The sequence below is a fragment of the Gadus chalcogrammus genome, chromosome 4 (genome assembly GCF_026213295.1).
Source record: "Gadus chalcogrammus isolate NIFS_2021 chromosome 4, NIFS_Gcha_1.0, whole genome shotgun sequence".
In the NCBI taxonomy this organism is placed as follows: domain Eukaryota; kingdom Metazoa; phylum Chordata; class Actinopteri; order Gadiformes; family Gadidae; genus Gadus; species Gadus chalcogrammus.
The window spans coordinates 24,577,968-24,598,742 of NC_079415.1; the positions used below are offsets into that span (position 1 = coordinate 24,577,968).

At 42.9% G+C, this 20,775-nt stretch overlaps 1 protein-coding gene across 1 annotated transcript; it reads right to left on the minus strand.

Annotated features, from left to right (window-relative positions):
- Positions 1-1,181: 1,181 nt before the first annotated feature.
- Positions 1,182-20,273, minus strand: LOC130380847 (carboxy-terminal domain RNA polymerase II polypeptide A small phosphatase 1-like). The gene is made up of 7 exons (XM_056588212.1): positions 19,924-20,273; positions 11,562-11,704; positions 10,991-11,092; positions 10,501-10,557; positions 9,969-10,061; positions 4,933-5,118; positions 1,182-4,391 (listed from the first exon to the last, which is right to left on the minus strand). Exons 1-7 carry the CDS (start codon positions 20,135-20,137, stop codon positions 4,263-4,265), a joined length of 924 nt encoding a protein of 307 aa, XP_056444187.1. The 5' UTR covers positions 20,138-20,273; the 3' UTR covers positions 1,182-4,262.
- Between the last annotated feature and the right edge of the window lie 502 nt (positions 20,274-20,775).

Consider the following 20,775-nt stretch of genomic DNA (forward strand, 5'->3'; position numbering starts at 1 on the left):
TATTCAGATGTGTTAAGTGCAGAAAGTACAGAAGGCGTACTGAAGAACAGAAAATGGGTGACTTACCACAGGATAGGATGGAGGCAGCACTACCTTTCACTTACTCCGGCATAGACTGTTTTGGACCGATCTATGTTAAGGAAGGACGTAAAGAGCTCAAAAGGTATGGTCTTTTACTCACCTGTCTATGTTCAAGAGCTATACACATAGAGGTCATTGATGACATGACGACTGACGCATTCATTAATGCACTAAGAGCATTCATTGCCATCAGAGGGAATGTTCGCCAGCTAAGATGTGACCAAGGAACCAATTTTGTCGGTGCAAGAAGAGAGTTTGCAGGACTCGTGAAAGGAATGGACACAGAAAAGGTCAAGGATCTAGGGTGTGAATTTCTTATGAATCCCCCAGCAGCAAGTCATATGGGTGGCGCCTGGGAGAGGCAAATAAGAAGTGTAAGAAGTGTTCTGACAGTTATTCTCGACCAGTCGTCAAAAAGGCTTGATAGCGCCTACCATGAAGCCAACTGTTATTCTACCCCCACCCGGACAATTTATCAAAGAAGATCTTTATCTTCAGAAGAGGTGGCGTCGAGTCCAGTATTTGGCCAATGAGTTTTGGGTTCGGGAAGAAAGAATACCTATTGAGCTTGCAACCAAGACAAAAATGGCAAAAGAAGAGAAGAGACTCAAAGGTCAACGACATTGTCCTTCTACAAGATGATCTGGCACCACGCAATGAGTGGAAGTTAGCCCGTGTCACAGAAGTCTATCCAGGGTTAGACAGTAAAGTCAGAAAGCTAAGATTGTTGGTTAGCAACACCACATTTGACAAAAAGGGGAAACCCACAGTTAAAACTGTGTTTCTTGAGAGACCAATACATAAGGTTGTTACTCTGCTTGAGGCAGACTAGAGTGTTAATGTTTGCTTGACATTTCATGAGGAAGGGTTGACATGCTGTTAATTTAAAACCAGAACTATTTCATTTGTATATTAAAGTTTGACAAAATATTTAGTTTAGAGAAATCCCACATTACTGGTTTGTGTGATTTGGTGGGAGTGTAACTGTCATCATTAAAAGGTTTCTGTAATTTAATTATTACTTTCATATTATAAGGCATAAGGAAATTCATTTTTGTTTAATTAGTTTCAATAATTGTGTTCGTTATTCAGGTTTAAAATTGTATTTAAATAGTTTGTTGAATGACGTCACTTGTGTGTGTGTGTGTATTTAGGCTGATGTTTTGTCAGTTTGTGTCAGTTTGAGATGCGGCATGAGAGAAGGTGAACAGCTTGTGATACGCATCGCCGAAAATAATCTAGTTTCAAAGTCCCTGTAAATAGCATGCAGCCAACGAGGTATGTTTCTTGTTGTTTCCCTGTATTTTGTTTTGCTTGTTTGGCTTTTTGTGTGCCGTGTAATTTATGATTTTATGTAAAGCTAATGCCGTGATTTCTGTTGTACTGTGTATGTATTCATCTATAGTTTTCACGGTGGAGTTGGAGTAAAAGGCTACAATAAAACCCGTCAAAGGAAACCATTGGTGTCTACCGAATGCTATTAGAGGGAGTTACACATGGGGAATGCAAGGTGATGGTGGTGAAGATCACACTGCAATAAGTACTTTCAAACGTTGGGTTTACATCCATCCATAAGCAAAAGTCTAGGAAAATTTATACAAATAACATTTGAATAATATTTAATTGAAAGAAAAGAGTGTGTTGATTGTGTTTGTCTCCCAACACAAAGCCCTTCAACTTAATTCCTTACCGGTTATATTTAGTTATCAGATTATTTTAAAGGGTAATTCAATCGTAATGAAATGTGCACGAATTGAAGGATCTTTATTGCTATGTATCAATTTCCGAAAGCTACATGTCTCTTCCAATATCTGATGTCGGCATGTGATGAACTCTAACCCTTTTTGTATAAATTGTTCATTAATCAGGAGATGTCCATTGGTGATTGAAAAAATCACATGATCGGATCCACCAGAGAGAATTCAAAGTAAAAGCACAACATCGCAACTTTCTGTGAGAATTTAGAATTTATGGAAAAGAAAATTACTTTTGATACAATTTGGTATGAAAAAGAGAAAAATAACAGAAAAACATGAGGGTTAGGTGGGTTTTCGTCATGGTCCCAGTGATACCACCATATGATCCATATATTAACGTCGTTACTGCGCAACAACTAAATACACCAACATATTAGATGAGTAGTTCGGACAGCCAATGGGCCCCTTAATGTCAAAACTGTTTTATTTTTTTAGATGTACGATTTTGAGGTACATGAATTCTACTATCAAACCTCTCTTCAAAATCGCCATGTTTTCCTAAAAAAAATACACAAGCACAGTTGCAGGACTTGTGCTCCACATGATGATCTCTATCCTTTTAAATACTTGCTGGCATCCACCAGTTCGATATTAATGCAGGAAGCAACCTTTTGTATTGTGACTATTGGACTGGCACCAACGAGTGCCTGCAAGATGACATTTCCATTTGTCACAAACAATTTGAAATACAATCAGTGTCATTACAAAAAAACTAAAACAATTATTGACAGGAATTTGCATGCTAAAGAAATCGAACAATAATCGTTGAGTTTGAGCATTTTTGAATATCTGTCCTTGCTGGCCACCGTAGTGGCTTTACTAAGTAAACCTGTCTGCGATCCAGCCCAAAGCTCCAAAAGTGAGAATGCAGTTGTTTCCACCGTGAGTACCACCGTGAGAGGGAAATCACAACATTATATACAGGAGGTTCATCAGAATAATTTAGCAAAACAAGGGGACAAAGGATTTAGCATTGTGTGAAAGAAAAGCCAACTTTCTTTTGATTGCCATTCAAATGCAGTCCTTAAATTCAAGTTTTGTTTGTGGTCATGTGACACATCAAATACCTGCTGATGTCCAAATCAATGGTAGCCATGAACAGAAAGATTTACCCACATATATATACATTTATACGCATGTATAAAGACATACGATACCCATCAGGACCCTTCAAGTTCTCTAATTTCTGGAATCATTAATCTGCAACATCTGTTAATTTAACACCTTTCCAATCCAAAACAATCAAGGCCACATTGTTTATGCAGCCTTTGAACTGTACTGGCCCAGTAATTGCACTTTTAGTGTAATTATCGCCTAAGTTAGTGTCCATTTGGACTGTATATCTATCGTTATCTATAGGACAGAAGAACCCTGAACTGCATTGAAACCCGGTTCCTTTTGATGCTGGTGCTGAAGTCAACAACGGCGATAAACAAACTGTCTCACGAGTACATGTGCAACCGACAAAAAACAGATCTACAGATTAGCTCCATAAAGTGCTGTCCAGTTTATGGCGTCAAGCGAGTTTTATAAACCCTATTGCGATTCAACAAAACTCCTAAGAATCGAGCTTTGACACAGATGTTAAGACTTTAGTTTTTTTTTTAAATTGGGAAAGTTTGCAAACAACATGTTGACCACATATATTTGTCCTTAAAGAGTGTTACATTGAAATCACATTTGCTTGACTAAAAAGTATACTATCATACATGACCAACACAAAGGACAACAAGAGACTGTTAAAAAACTAACAAAGTAAGAAAACTACAGATGGAAACAAGACGAATAACAAAATTTTGACAAATAATTAAATTTTGAATGTCAACAGAACACCCAATCCCACAATCACCCTTGCATTGACGCAATCAATCTATCCACCTATTCAATCTACAATAACCAGTCCATAGAATTACTATATATCAATCCAGTATTTCGGATTTGTGCTTCATTCGCATGGGATTGTAACGTCCAGGTACCCCACTGTCTGTTTAAAAGGTATACCACCTTACTTTGAACTTATAGGAATTTCAAAGAAACGCTGACATTGATCGCTGTCCTTGTAGATCCATTCGTGCGTTCACGCATGCATTTATATCCGCTGGTTTGTGGCAGGTTTCGAAAGGGAATCGACAAGGCGGAGTGAGGTGGCAGTGATATATATGTTTTTCCACTACCAGGGGGCGGTGGTGGAACAGTGAAAACCTCTGCGTTAATAGTTCCAACTGTCAAAGAGGGTTCACTTTGGATTTTAGGTCTCTCTCAGGGATTGGCATGTGTGTGGAGCACATACGTGCTGTTCACATCTTCAACTCGTGTTGTCTAAAAGATGTGTAGACTAGGAAATGTATTTTCTTTTCTCTCTCCAGGATCGAGATGCTAATATTGCTAGATTATGTTGCCAGCTACATTTGCTAGCTAACACTGCTAGCTATCGGCTCCGTGCTGCTTGAGGAAAGTGTAGACATTGTCCACTTTGCTCAGACGCTCAAAGAAGGGGATGAGGTCCAACAGCTCCGTGTCTGACATGTCCTCGAACCATGACGCCACAGGCACCTGCGTACAAGCAAGATGGCCGGTTATAGCTTTAAGCAATAGATTTTAGCATCCAGGCAAACATAAAATGGTAACTACTTAAAAAAGTTATTCAGTTAATTTAGTCAAAGTTGTCTTCTACAGTTCTACAGTACTGATAAGCCTAGCATAGCCTTATTATTTTAGTATTTAACCAATTTGATCGATTTTAATAAGCCACATCAAAACCAATACCGAAAATGCATAAACAATGGCGTCAATAAAAGTGTCGTATGGAAAGATTTAAAACAAATCAAACCGCATTTTCATACGAAAATGTAAAAAACCACGAGAGCCGATGTTTCTAATTTACTTACTTTATTGAATTTGTACTATTATTGTGATCAATGCCATTACCTATTTTTACTTTTTTACATATTTTATTTAGGCTTATCTTCATTGACTTTATCTTGTTTGGTTGCTGCTATGTGTGTTGAGGAACTAAGCCTAAGAATTGTACTCTTGATATAAAAGAAGTATCTCTGATTCTGATTCTGTTTCTGACCGGGTGTACGTGACGTACCGCGTTGTCGGGGTGGAAGACGTACGAGGCCGGGGAGTTGTCCACGATGATGACCTTGTCCAGGTCGCGGCCCAGCCGGCTCAGGTCCTTCACGTAGTTCCCCCGGTGGAAGACGCAAGACTCCCGGAACAGGCGACTGCGGAAGGCCCCCCACTTGTCCAGGAGGTCCGACACGGGGTCGGCGTACTGGAGCGCACCGCGAGGAAAGAAGGTGTCAAGTGAGGAGGAGGAAGAAGACCTCTCAGCTTCATTTACATTTACATTCAGGGCATTTAGCAGACACTTTTATCCAAAGCGTCCTACAATAAGTACATTTGTCAGAAGAAGGTGAAACAACTATATATCGCTGTAGGTACAGTAAGGATGTTCGTAGATCCAAGTGCCAAGCAACAACAATCGCTAGGTTAACCAATTCCCCGTATACAACAAAGATAGCTAGGGTAAGACACTACACAACTAAGTACTATAACTAATGGTGCTATCCATTTGTATGGTACGTCTGTCCGTACGAGTCGTAAGGTGTAAATCTCCCAACTTTCTTGCGGCATTTCAAGGAGGCACACCCCCTTTCGGTCATAGTATAATCCCTCCCACACGTAGTTCTGAGAGTAGACCGAGTTCAGTGAAGCTGACGGTACGACTCAACAACAAAAATGGCTGCTCCCGTAAAGAAAATTATTAGGGGTCCTACGAAATCCGTAGGAACCCTATTGTAATCGTTAGTATTATTATTAGGGGTCCTACGAAATCCGTAGGAACCCTATCTTACTGTCGGTCATACTGTCGGTCATACGGTCGATCATACGGTCATAATGTCGCTCATACAGTCATACTGTCGGTCATACTGAAGGTCATACTGTTGGTCATACTGTCGATCATACTGATGGTCATAGGGTCATACTCTCTGTCATACGGTCATACTGTCTGTCATACGGTCAGTCACATGGTCATACTGTCGGTCATGCAGTCAGACAGTAGGACCCCGTTATGGTTGCTTGCAACTATATTTGGGTGTCAAGCAACGAAGTTGCGAGACAACCTATTGTTTTTGTATGAATTCTTATTATTATACCATGCCCTATATGATCTTCAGACCAAGCCGAACCAACATGGCAAACAGCTTTTTCTAATTCAAAACCGTTTGGCCTTGACAGCCAATCAAACTTGACGGCAAAGCCGCCAAACAGGAAGTAAGCCTGTTCTCAGCATCTCTTTAACATATCATAGCCAAACTTGGTACATAGACTCATGACATCATTCTGGGGACAGTCAAACAATTTGGTGACCTTTGACCTCAGGGGGATGTCAAACAACAATGACTTTATTTACCATTCCGCCCACTTACAATAAAAACTGCAATTCTTGCCGCGTACTCGCATAACGCTGGAGTTCATTCCACCAGCCACCGTTAACACCGATTATGAGACGGTTGTCATGTAGCCACCTAGCAGATACAGTCGTCATGTAGCCACCTGGCCGATTACGTCCGCGTACGTGCATAATGCTGCAGTTCATTCCACCAGCCGTCGTTATTACGATTACCGAGACGGTCGTCATGTAGCCCCCTAGCCGATTACATCTCACGGTCATACTGTCGGTCAAACTGTCGGTCATACATTTACATTTAGGGCATTTAGCAGACGCTTTTATCCAAAGCGACGTACAATAAGTACATTTGTCATAAAAAGTGAAACACTATATCGCTGTCAGTACAGTAAAGATGTTCATAGAGCCAAGTGCAAGTACTAACAATCGCTAGCCTAACCCATTCCCCGTGTACAGCAGTGCTAGCAGCTACTGCAGATGTTACACAATTTAGTACTATGAATAAGTGGAATGGAGTTTAAGTGTGTACATTAAGTGCCAGGACGTACAACATACAATGGTGGGCGGAAGGGGCTGGGTAGCTATGCAGAGTCGAGATGAACTCTGAACAGATGAGTTTTGAGTCACATACAGTCATATTGTCGCTCATACAGTCATACTGTCAGTCATCCGGTCATACTGTCAGTCATACATTTATACTGTCGGTCATACGGTCTTAAGTTCGATCATACTGACGGTCATACTGTCATACTGACGGTCATACGTTCATACTGTCGGTCATACTGTCATACTGTCGGTCATCCTGTCGGTCATATTGTCATACTGTCGGTCATACTGTCATACTGTCGGCCATATGGTCATACTGTCGGTCGTACTGTCGGTCATACTGTCATACTGTTGTTCATACTGTCGATCATACGGTCATACTGTCGGTTCAACTGGCAAACTGTCGGTCATACTGTCGTACTATCGGTCAAACGGTCATCTGTCGGACCCCGCCTGGAGGCGCACACAGCTTTTGGCCATGATAATATATCTTATATGATATAGATATCTATGTATAATATGATATTATTTAGAGATGGAGCTCCAGGACTCCCGCTGGAGCACCTGGAGTATTCTAGAATATTTACAGAACACGGCCAAAAGCTGTGTGTGCCTCGTCATTGCGATACGTCCACTGTAAACACGAGCGCATGGTACCGCTGCCGCAAGCTGCTCAGGGCCACACCCCAACCTTCCACCTTGACCCGCCTCTAAAAAACTGCACGTTTGTGGAAAGCTCATTTTGGGACTGGCTCGTAGCGGCTGTAATTCTTGAACGTCTTCAAATACTGTATTAAGGGCCCACTAACACCTATATATAAGCATCCATAGTAGCATGACATGGGACCTTTAATTTAGATTTTAAATGCTCTTACACCCTTGATTCCATTGCTACTTTATTCCGGTCACCAATTTATGCATTGCACAGTCTTGCTGTGCATGCAATTAGGGCTACACGATGTGGGTAAAATATGATATCCCGATATTTTTGGGCTGAATGGCGATCTACGATATATATCTTGATATTTTCTATAGAGTGGGTTAGATGTTTTTTTTGCAAGTCAAAAGCCACATGTGAGGTGTTGCAAGCACTTTTATTAAAACACAGATCAGTATGACTGCAACATGTGATTTTGTATCGTTATTTTCTACAGAATGGAAGACTTTGAAGGTTACACAAATAGCTGCCAGTTTTTCATCTTCTTAACAAAATAATCACCTGTGCAAAAAAAAGAAAAGCTGTAGGTTACACACATTAGCTACCCCCCTTCCTTCTCCGTTCCATTTGGGAACATGTTTGGTTTAATTTCGCTTTTTTCGTATATTTTAATTAATTAATTAAGGGTGCCACCAGAGGGCCACCCTAGGCGATCGCCTAGGTCGCCTATGCCGAACGCCGGTGTAAGTACCATATTGGCTCGGCTACCAGATCGGCTCGGGGTCCGTCGTCTGCTGATTACGTTACACAATATCATTGGCTGTACGCTTGAATGGGCGTAGGCTACATTGTGATTGGCTGCTAAGGGACAGTTGTGATTGGCTGTTTTGTGCTGTAGCTCTGGCTGTCGTCATAGCAACCACAGCGAGCACATGTGTGAGCGCGAGTAGGTCTGTCTAGTTTCGGTTTGTGTTGCCAGATTGGGCATATGTCCCGTTTTTCCAGCCTAACGTGATTCAAAGTAGCCAAATCAGGCTGAAAATGTGCCCAATCTGGCAACACGGACGGCTTATCTTAACAGCCAAGATGATTCCGAGGGACGTTTTGTTTTTAGAAGAAAACTATCCATACAGATAGGTTGGGAATGGTCTATGTTCAAAATGAAAGATCATTACAGGCTCTTTAATTTAAGCCATAAAATACCTTATTGCTGTAGATAGCGTATTGTGTGACGTAATCAGCAGACGACGGACCCCGAGCCGATCTGGTAGCCGAGCCAATATGGAACTTACACCGGCCCTGGTTTCAGGGCAGAAGAAGATGTCGGGGCCGGTGATGCAGCAGGCAGCAGCACAGCCACAGAGTTTTACTCATTCCTCATACTGCACATTGTGCCGCTGCTGTAAATGGTGGAACAGATTTGTCGTGCTTCCACTTTTACCGGTTTTGCTACACTCTCTACAGATGACCTGCAGCTGCTGCTCATCTGTTTTTTTAAACCCGAACCATTTCCATATTACGGAGCCGTTGGTTCTCCTCTTTGAAACAATTTTGTCTCACTCCGCCGTCACGTTTTCTTTACCGGTATCCTCCATGCATGTTCTAACCCTTGGCGGGAATGAGTTGTCTCACACAGTCTCCAAGACAAACACAGACGCTTGAGGCGGAAACTGACCATTTTAACGCATATATCGATATAAACAATATTATCAAATCTTGTATCCCCTTGGAAATTATATCGATATATCTACATAGCCGATATATCCTGCAGCCCTATACAATGTCAAGTTGTGTTGTTTGTTTTCGAACTGGTTCGCTATATAAATTTCATTTATTATTATTATTATTATTAAATAGGCTAATGTAGCTAACAATAACAATGAGAAAAGGGGATGCTATAAGTGCTGCAAAACAGGAAATTACGTCACATTCTCGCTGGAGCAGGTTGGACGTACCGGTGTACCATACAAATGGATAGCACCATAAGTACGACATACAATCAGGGTGTACATTAATTGCCAGGACGTAAAACATACAATAAGTGCGTACATTAAGTGCCAAGTGACGTGCATTAATGATGAAGCAATCATTCAATAGTATACATACACAAGTAATCAACCCATTGATTCTATACATGTGCATTTCATCCACCATAGCATGTGTACATTAACCCTTCCATTCCCACTATGAGTTCATTATGTACATTAACCCCTCCATTCCCACTATGAGTTCATTCTGTACATTAACCCTTCCATTCCCACTATGGGTTCATTGTGTACATTAACCCTTCCATTCCCACTATGAGTTCAGTGGGTACATTAACCCTTCCATTCCCACTCTGAGTTCATTGTGTGCATTAACCCTTCCATTCCCATTCTGAGTTCATCGTGTACATTAACCCTTCCATTCCCACTCTGAGTTCATTGTGTACATGCATTTGATCGTCCGATGGCTCGAGGCCCGGCGGTCGGAGAGGGTTTGAAGGAAGGAGGCTGTCGGCTCCTACCTTGGCCAGACTGGCGGTGAACAGCACACACTCGAAAAGCTCGCCCATCCTCTTGAGGAACTCGTCCACATGGGGGCGCTTCAGCACATACACCTGGATCACAGGAGACCAGGCATGAGGGGAACAAGAGGTTGGGATTACCGAGTGACCTTCGGATGTCCTTGTTTTGTGAATTTGAGTGCCGAACTGCAGGAGATTGGACCACAACACAACAGCACAACAGAATAAAAATAACACTAAACACAAATGTTCCTTCATTGTGTCCAGGTTACCCAGGGGGTAGAGACCCCTGGTCTCGATTCTCATCTTTCCGTGGCGTGGAGTGAGGGCGGCGTTCCTGAAACAAGTCATCCTGAATAGGCTTTACTGCTTGTCAGAACAAACCTATCCTGGATTACTTGAACCAGGCCCGGCCCAGAATTCACTGCTACTTCAAAAACAAACCAACCACCCAGAGTTCATTTTCTGTAATTTTTCCTTCCATATGTATGTAACAGCAGAGAAGGTTAAAAGGTTTAGTTGAAGACCATACCTGGTGCACCGTCCCATCTATCTCCACTGGGATGATGAAGTCAGCGTTGTTTACCGGCTGGTAAATAAAGTAAAATGTAAATTTCAAATGAGCTAAAGGCACATTCACACTATGGCATTTGTAGGAAAGTGCTGAGAATCGTTTTCTCTCCCTTTAAGGCTATAGATAGAAAATAATATGAAGAGATCATGTTGATTCAAATGTTTGACTCTTCTTATTATAACTGGTGACTTCAGTTGGAGGCTACAAACTTTGTTAGGAGGGAAGTTAGAGATAAATAAGAAAAATAGATAAATTAAAGAATAACCAGTCTGTAAGAAGTCATCACGTCAAAGGTTGACTTTGTGTATCCGGTGTGTAACGATCTTGTGAAATGTTTTAAACTAAATAAACGTCCTCAATTTGTCCCAAGACTTCCTGTCAAAAAAACGAACGGAATGAATTTGTGGGAATTTGTATCCCTTTACTATGACGGGCATTTTGCTGTCACCTTGAAGGAGCTGTGGACAAGCGTCTCGTCCAAGTCCAGAACAACGCAGATCTTTCCGGAATCCTTAGATTTGATTGAAGGCAGCAGCGGCTTGACTTGGACCTTATAAAATAAACCAGGGCAAATCTTTAAGTAAGAAGAACCTCTGAAATCATAATTTGAAAGGTGTCATTAAGTACACTTACGTAACCATATGAATATTATGAAAAGGTATAACACAATCTGCTATCTTTTAAACCTGGACTCTATACGTCGCCCCACTAGCAGCCTCTGGTGGCTCTAATTGGAAAAGAAAAACAATTCCAAGCTTCAAATTTGTAAATTCTGAACGGGGTCAAGTAATCTTTTACCACACAAACCAAATCAATGAAGTCTGCGACCGCTACTCCCAGCCAGCTGAAACCGGAACACTATTTACACAAACAAATCAAAAACTAAACAACACGCTCCTTGTTTTGTCCAAGTGTTCCTACAAAAGGGCGGGAAACCTTTGCCAGATAAGACCTGACATGCTAAGCTACAAAGCTAGCGGTGGCCTCCCTTCAGGAGGTGAAGTGAGCCGGGGTCTCACCTTGGCCCCGTTCTCCTCCACCAGGAGGGGGGCGTTGTTGTTGACGGGCAAGGGCTGCGGCGGGTCCTTGCAGAGGCAGCACAGCAGGCTGGAGAACAGGCCCCGGCTCCTGGGCTTGTTACTGGACACCGAGGAGGTGGAGCCTGGGGGGAACAACACCGTCAGACACCAGCCGGTGGGGTTGAGCCAGTACAAACACACTCCTTAATGGCTAACCTGGTTCCGTGTTTAGGGTTGAAGTATTTAGATTATTACCATATAACATCAAATTAGGAGAAGTATTCCTTATCTAAGGCCAGGAAATGACCACAGAGTGTTAATTTCACACACACACGATTTTTGTATGATACTTTTCTTAAAGGGAGGAGGTTAAGTTATTGGGAAAGAGGTTGGTACGTACGTACATAATGTTTGCATGAAAAGTATTCTCTATAAAAATCAAACGTGAAAACAGATTGTTTGGGTTTAGAAAAATTTGAAAAAAATAAATATAATGCGGGGAATGTTTTAGGGAGAAAGAAATGCTGACATATGCTAACATTTAGAGGCACACAAGTGAACTCTGAAACATGTTGATGTTTTAGTCGCACACAAATAGAGTCTGACATTTTCAAAAGAGGAACACAGCATGTATAAATGGTTTGGAGGAACAATTAACGTAGTCTCACATCGGGAAATGTTTTAGAGGAACACTGAATGATCTGATATGTTGGTGTTTAGAAAAAAACTGTCTGCCCTTGTTGGTTTGAGCCATTTCAGAGGAAGTCACATCCCCAAACAATCAAATGTTTTGAAAATAGATATAGTCTGATATACACTACGTTGTTTTTCTTTCAATGAAGATAACATTAAATAAGTCCGAAAAAAAGTCTAGACATTGTAAATCTGGTAAATTACTATTCTACCTGGAAACGGCTGATTTTAATGGAATATCTACATAGGTGCACAGAGGCCCATTTCCAGCAACCATCACTCCTGTGTTCTGATGGTTAGCTTAGCTAATCGTGTTAAAAGGCAAATTGATGATTAGAAAACAGCTGAAAACTGTTGAATGAAAATGTGAGTTTTCATGGAAAACATGAAATTGAATGGCTGACCCCAAATTTTTGAACTGTAGTGTATGCTAATATCTAACAATACACACACACTGCTGCCACTTCTGCCTTTATCACTTTGTCCATTTTAGATCAGTTCATGCAATGCACAAATATTTTTTTCTCCACTCCTTGTCATTCCACCGCTCAGCTAACAATACCCTCCTATTTTTAGCAGTGGAAGAATTCATCAATCAGAGGACTCTCATGTCCATATATGGTCTTCCTGCTTCCTGGTTTCCACGGCCTCGGCTGGTTCCGCACGTGACAGGGAGCTTGCGAAACAATAACAATGATGTCATCGGTCCAACCCCTATCCCCAGGTCTCTCCCGTCCCGGACATGAGAGACAGACCCTCCCTACTCCCTCCCTGTCACCACTACGGTAAAACACACAACACCTGCACCAATAAACACATGAACAAGGATACATTTCCTAGCCTGGGTAGCCCCGCCCATTTTTCCGGCGATTTTTTCCCCAGACCAACGTGCACCTACGATTGGCTTGGTCTGGTAGTAGCCAGGCTACAGGTTTCCTCCATCTACCTGGAACTAAAACACTCTTTCAAGGTTGCTCAGGAGTTTGAAAGAGCCAATTAAAACTGTTTGTCATTTCAAGTGAGTCCCTCTGTTCCTCTCTGGGTGCTACGTGACCAGGCTGCCAACACACTACACCCTGTGTTTTTTGTTCTCCTCCTCCTCCCCCCTCCCCTTCCAAATTCTCTCCCCCCTTCCCTTCCAACTTCTCTCCCCCCCTCCTCCTCTCCCCCCCTCCTCCTCCTCTCCCCCTCCTTCTCCTCTCCCCCTCCTTCTCCTCTCCCCCCACCCCCTCCCTCCTCCTCCTCTCCCATTCCATTCCTCTCCCTTATTGGACATGACCTCACTATGAACCTGGCCTCCTTTCTGCAGTCGGTGGTCTCGGTGCACAGGAAGAGGAAACAGCAGCATATCAGGGCAGGAAGTGAGGAAGGGGCCTTGGGTTTGGAGGACCAGCGAGGCCCTGGCTCTGCTGTGTGTGTGTGTGAGGAGTATTCTCGGATGCTTTGCTTGCTGTGGAATAGATCACGTGTGATAAAGGTAGGTACAGTTACAGAGCTCATTTAGGGATATGCTTTCACGTGACATTGCTTTGTTAAAGGGGTTATTTGAGTGTGTTTGTTTGTTTTATTGAAATCAGCTGACTTATTGAATTCTACTTTTAACTAGGCAATAACAGTGTCACTGTGGATACCTATACCTACCCAGTTCCAATAGTTTTTTATCTAAATAAATTTACTGTTCTAGTAGATTACCATTTAACATTTTAATTTTATTCTTTTGACTATTGTTTTGTTTTGTTGTGAGTGAAAAGCAGTTTGAGGTGCGTTCTGCGGGTCGGAATGTGCCTTAGAAAATAATATGAAAGCACTCATTGACTCCGTCCAGACTACTGTCCAACTAGGATTCAGAAACATTTGTTTGTGATGGAGAAACTCCGCTTCAGAGCGAACAGACGGCTCAGAGAAAACCTTGACCGTCTGCGGAGTACTGTAGCAAACTCGTGTTTGGCGTTGAAGTAAAACAAAACATTGAGTTATTTATTTAAAGGCAATGCTGACATGAGATACAAGAAGAAGAATGTGATCTGTTTGAACACGCGGTGAACCGTTGCCATTAAAACAAAATGCCCACTTGTCTGCTTCCGTTTTTTCATCAATGTTCCTCAAAGTGTTAAAAACATACTTATACAAATGACTTGAGACAGAACTCCCAGAGAGCATACATAGCTCTCTGCAGAGACCAGGACGTGACCTTGCAGTTTGTCTCGCCACAGAAGACACACACAAGTAATCTCCAGCACCAAGGCATGTCAGATCAGATGACACACACGTTATGCACACACATATGCACGCGCACACACACACTTATACAAGCACACACCCACAAGTTGTCCACACAGACACACACATGTTTTGCACACACACACACACACACACACACACACACACACACACACACACACACACACACACACACACACACACACACACACACACACACACACACACACACACACACACAAAATGTAAACAATCATTGCCCAATCTGGTAAATTCCTCTTTCAGTACGCGTCGCCAATGCATGAAATCAATTGCATCACATCCTTCATACATGCAGACCTCACTGACCTAACATAACAAGCCACTTTTATGTCACTAACTGAAGATACGGGGCAGAAAAAACGTTATCCCTGTTTAATCTACTACCACAGAACGTATCACTGGTCAAGTGATCGGTGAAGAACAATAAGTTATAAACAAATAGTTCATTAAAATCACAATACAAGTACTGTTGGTGTAGTAGTAGTAGTAGTAGTAGTACAATAGGGTAGTGGTAGTAGTAGTAGTAGTAGTATAGTAGAAGTAAAGTAGCAGTAGTACTAGTAAAGGAGCAGTAACAGTAGTAGTAGTAGAAGTAGTACTACTACAGTACAGTAGAAGTAGTAGTAATTCTGAACTAAACAGAAACTTTGGAATCCCTTTCTGAGCAACATGTGTCCTTTCCCCTGCATGACCTCTGATCCCAGCGCCTCACTAGGTATGTCCTGATAATCAACTGATAAGCTGATAAACTATCCCCTGGAGGGAATGTCTTCCGGAAGCTGGCCCGTTTATCCTCATTCGGTGGATGGAATGTTTTCTGTTCTCTTCCTATTCATTTTCATGCCAAATGATTGACAGGCGTGTCAGTGTCATCCACATGCAAATATAACTCTAGAGGCTTGTTATAAACTCTAACCGATAGCTCGGATCACAGGCCTTTCTCACGAGTGTCGTAGGTACTGTCACGTGAAAATTGTACCGGCCTACGTCATTAGTTGTTTACATCTTGACAACCTGCCTGGCATTTAATTGTTTAATCGAATAGCAACAGACGACGCGATCGTCTGTTGCCGGGAAACGGGCGATCGCGTCAAATGACGTAGGAAGGTTCTTGAACATTTGCGTCCTACGTCATTTGACGCGATCGCCCGTTTTCCCGGCAACAGACGATCGCGTGTCTGTCTGTTGCTATTCGATTAAACAATTTAAATACAATACAAATATAAAGTAAAAACAAGTGTTATCTAACGATCCGTTAGTCTGTATTATGTTATTTCGTCTTTGGAAACATGAGCCGAATGTTTTTTGCAACCTGCCCGGCAACAGACGATCGCTTCGTCTGTTTGCAGGGCAGGTTGTCAAGATGAAAACAACTGATGACGTAGGCCAGTACAATTTTCGCCCCCGGTACAATTTTAACGTGACAGTACCATGGCATGAAAATCTCACTTTATGAGGTTTTCTAACATAAATATGAGTTCCCTAGCCTGCCTATGGTCCCCCAGTGGCTAAAACTTGCGTTCGGTGTAAAACGAGCACTAGGTGTTCTGCTCTCCTTTGAAAAAAACTAAGGCTCAAGCGCGCTGATTTTGAATGTGGTTTCTTATGTCGTCACATAGCATCTAAGCTCCTCCCCTTACTCTGCCTGGCCCGCCCAGAGACGTTGGCCCGCCAATGAGACACGACCGTGCGAGCGCCACATGTGTGTGTGTGTGTGTGAATACACACACTGTAATGCAAGTGTTTTCTTGTCGGTTCTTTGACGTCTCTTGTATTTCCACAACAAGACTGTGGTGGGGGATATCTCAGCCATGGTTGAGAAGGACTTGGGGGAAAGGAACTTTGGCTTTGACTCCCTGAAGTACATGAACTGCAACATGCCGCCGGTTGCCGCGAGGCACCACCGCCCGGCAGCGGGCAGCCGGCAGCAGGCAGCGTGCGGTTCAGTCTACTTCAGATTGATGTGAAAGTGGAAGAACCAGAGACGTCGGAGAAGCCGACGAAGTCGTTTGTGATTCAGAATATCGCCTGGAGGCGCACACAGCTTTTGGCGGGATAATAGGTATTATATGATATAGCTATCTATGTATTATTGATATAATTAGATATAGAGCTCTAGGACTGTAACGCAAGTGTTGTACACTTCCTTGTTATTTGGATAAACCGTTCTGCTTTTGGTGTTATGGCGCAACACGTCAGACTCTCGTCTCTGGTATTTCTACAAAGATACTCGTTAGTGGGGGTTATCTCAGCCTGGTTGAATGAATTGGGGGAAAGGAACTTTGGCTTTGACTCCCTCAAGAACATGAGCCACGACATGGAGGAGAAAGGGATTGGTAACGGCGAATATCTCCCGCTTGAGCCCCGCTTCCCGCTGCCGAGGGACCACCGCCTCGGCGCTGCAGGAGGCGGAGGTGCCTAGGCGCTGCCCGGCAACAATCCCTTTCTCCTCCATGTTGCGGTTCAGTCTACTTCAGATTAGGGCTGTCAAAACGAACTTCGCTATTCGAATATAATTCGAATTTTTTAAAAAAAAAGGAGAACATTCGAGTGCGGCAACTAACGTTCAAACTTTTTTTTTTTTTTTTTAGCACATTTTATTGACAAGTCAAGAATTACATTAAACTTTTGCCTAGCAACGACGCAAATCAAAGTCAACGTCGTGCGTCGTAACGTTCGGCATTGTATGCTTACAAGATGGTGGGAAAGCAAGCGCGCGGAGCAGACACAGAGATGGAAAGCAATAACTTCTAAAACTTAAAAAGCACCGTGTGGAAATGTTTGGATTTTCCATCGAGAAACGGGAAGATTACATCCAGAGAGAAACCGTCAATTGCAAATTATGCTGTAAGTCGTTAAAGTACCCATTCGACTACGAAGACATGAGCGCCACACCTCCATTCAGTGCATTACTGGGAGTACGCAGAACAGTAGCGGCTGAGGAAGAGCCACGGTCAAACAGCCAAGAATAACATCGTAAAATAGCAGTGTGTGTGTGTATTTGAATGATTGAACATCAGCTTCTTCATTAAACATCATTGCTTGAATATTTCGCTTTACCGCACCGTTGTAACGAAAAGAGAGCTGAGCCGCAAGGCAAAGCTCTCGATCTACCGGTCGATCTTCGTTCCTATCCTCACCTATGGTCATGAGGGCTGGGTGATGACCGAAAGGACGAGATCGCGGTACAAGCGGCCGAGATGAGTTTTCTCAGAAGGGTGGCTGGCGTCTCCCTTAGGGATAGGGTGAGAAGCTCAGCCATCCGTGAGGAACTCGCATTAGAGCCGCTGCTCCTTACTTAGAAAGGAGTCAGCTGAGGTGGTTCGGAGCATCTGGTAAGGATGCCCACTGGGCGCCTTCCTTGGGAGGTGTTTCAGGCACGTCCAGTGGGGAGGAGACCTCGGGGAAGACCCAGGACTAGGTGGAGAGATTATATCTCAACACTGGCCTGGGAACGCCTCGGGATCCCCCCCGTCAGAGGCTGGTCAATGTGGCCCGGGAAAGGGAAGTCTGGGGCCCCCTGCTTGAGCTGCTCCCCCCGCGACCCGACCCCGGATAAGCGGATGACGATGAGGATGAGGATGAGGAGACTCTTGAATATTTCTGGCGTTATATCTTACCTATTTATATAAGTTTTGTATTGATTTGGTAAAACTTGTTGCAAATGTTACATAACAGATTTGGTTGACGCGCCCTCTAGTGGACGCGGGACGTAGGCCTAATAATAAGATGGTATCGGTGTATATACTGATATAAAAAAAAAAAAAAAAAAACATTTAAATATTCGAATATTATTCGAATATTCAACATAATAAGCATTAGAAATTCGAATATGATTTGAGGGGAGGATTGACAGCCCTACTTCAGATTGATGTGGACGTGGAAGAACCAGGAACGTCGGAGAACCCAACGCGGTCGTTTGAGATTCAAACGATAATATATATTATATGATATATATATCTATGTAGGCTATGATATTATTTAGATATAGAGCTCCAGGACTCCCGTGTGTTCTAGAATATTTACAGAACACGGCTAAAGGCTGTGTGCTCCTCGCCATTGCGATACATCCACTGTAAACAGAGCGCATGGTACCGTGGCTGCAAGCTGCTCAGGGCCACACCCCCACCCTCCTCCTCATTTGCATTATAGCTACAGACACCAAAACAGCGCATTTGGGGGAACCTCAATATGCGACTGGCTCGGAGTGGCTATAACTCTGCACCACGGCTGAATTTCGGGAACGTCTTTTAGTTTGAATACTGTGTTAGTGGCCCACTAATACCTATATTAAAGCATCCATAAAATAGCATGTCATGGCACCTTTAAACACCCCTTAATACTCAGACAGGGCGGCTCTTGAAAGCAGCAGTACACGTTACTCAGAGTTTTATAACTGCACTTGTCTGATTTGGTGAGAGGTGGTGCAGGCAGCATTGAGGCCCACCAGCGAGCAGCCCTGTGTTTACTAGGAGAAGCAAATCCAGCATTATGTAACGGCGGTGGGACTATGGAGCAAGTTCCACCCTGCAGCACACACTTCTTAACCAGTCACTGCATGGGCCCTGGTGTCACCATCCACCGGACTAACACCTTCCCCGACCTCACTGTCCCGAACTGTGGACGAATGCATTCAAAGCTACACAATGTTTTAGTTAAAAACCTCTGATCAAAGACAAGGAAATGTAGAAGTTGCTCTGTAGTTTTCAACACTATTTTAGAAATTAGTCTGTACACTCTATTCATTTGGTGTAGTGCATTATCATTGGTGATAGTTGGAAAAGTAGTTCTCATATCTGTGTAAAGAGATGAACCAATGCCGATTTAAACTGACATGTTAGTAAACCCTTGAATGCCCCAACAGTATAGCTTTTAGGCCTACCAACACACTAGTTACGGGCTACTTGATGAAACCTTTAATAAAAAAGTTATAATAATAGTGAGTGGGATCTATAGCATGTAGCTTTATTCCCTGTGTATAACCAGTAGGATCTATAGTAGGCTATGTAGCATTATTCCGTGTGTGTAAACAGTGGGCCAGTGGGCAAAGCAGGCTGCATTCCGGAAACCTTCTCATTCCCACAGATGCAGACAGGCCTACAGGACCTGGAGGCGTTTTGAATTTTAAATACTTTCACTGCACTATAATGCCACTGTATTTTTTATGCCAGGTTTTAATATTAGTCAAACGTATGCTTGCAGTTCATATCTGCTGAAGTTCATGAATTTAATAGAAGTGAAATCTGAGAAACTATCTTTAACACAAAGTCATCCTGGTTATGCATGTGTGTGTGTAAACATGTAACATTGTAACAGCGATACTTTGTAGCGAGCCGCCGCTCCGCGAGTTCGGAAGTTCGTGCAAAACAACCGTGACGCGTCGCGCGCAAAGTTAACGCAAACTTACCCTTTTCGCGGGCCGCCTTGTTCGCCTCTTCATCGCAACTAATTTGCGTAATTATGGAAGACGGATTGGCCATGACATCAAGTTTCAATCCCGAGTTACCTAAATTCGCCGAAAAGTCTTCTTTTCTATTCGCCGATATTCCCCGCGCGCCGGACTGCGTTAAACATAACAGACGCAAAAGCTCGAACTTCCTGGAAGACTGCGCACGAAGCATATCGCGTCCATTCGATTACGTACTCGTCATTGTTTTAGCACGGATTAAGAGTATCATAAATCATTAGAAAAAGTACTTATCAACTTTGATTCAACATGGAGTTGAACGCTTTCAATTTCAACACACAAACAAGGGGATGGACGGTTTCAGGGCGCCCCTTAAAGTCCCTTAAAGCGGAGCGCGGTCTGAACGCGGACGGAGACGTCACTTTCTCCTCGGTATACAACTTGTAGGAAGGCCCCTTAAAGTTGTCAGAACTTCGTTACTACTGTCTTACATGACTTCAACAACCCGCTTATGTGTAAAACATGTTAATCACCAGATTATTTCAGTTTATCTCCCTTTGATGTTGTTTTATCTTTATTTTCGCCAGTAGCTATTTACAAACAACAAAAAAACTAACTGACTGGAATGAAAAGAACCTACATTGTTCTCTTCATTTACAAAGTGTGTTGCTCATTTACACACACCTCGCATTTATCCAATTCATGTACTTTATTATGAACTATGTTTGGCAGATAGGTTACTTATCTTCTTCACAAGCGTCTCCGAGTGGGAGTGGAGGAGGAGGAACGCCCAGCTCGGGGCTCCTTGAAACCACCTTGATCAAGGGACTATCACAAAAGTGTCTGCGCCAT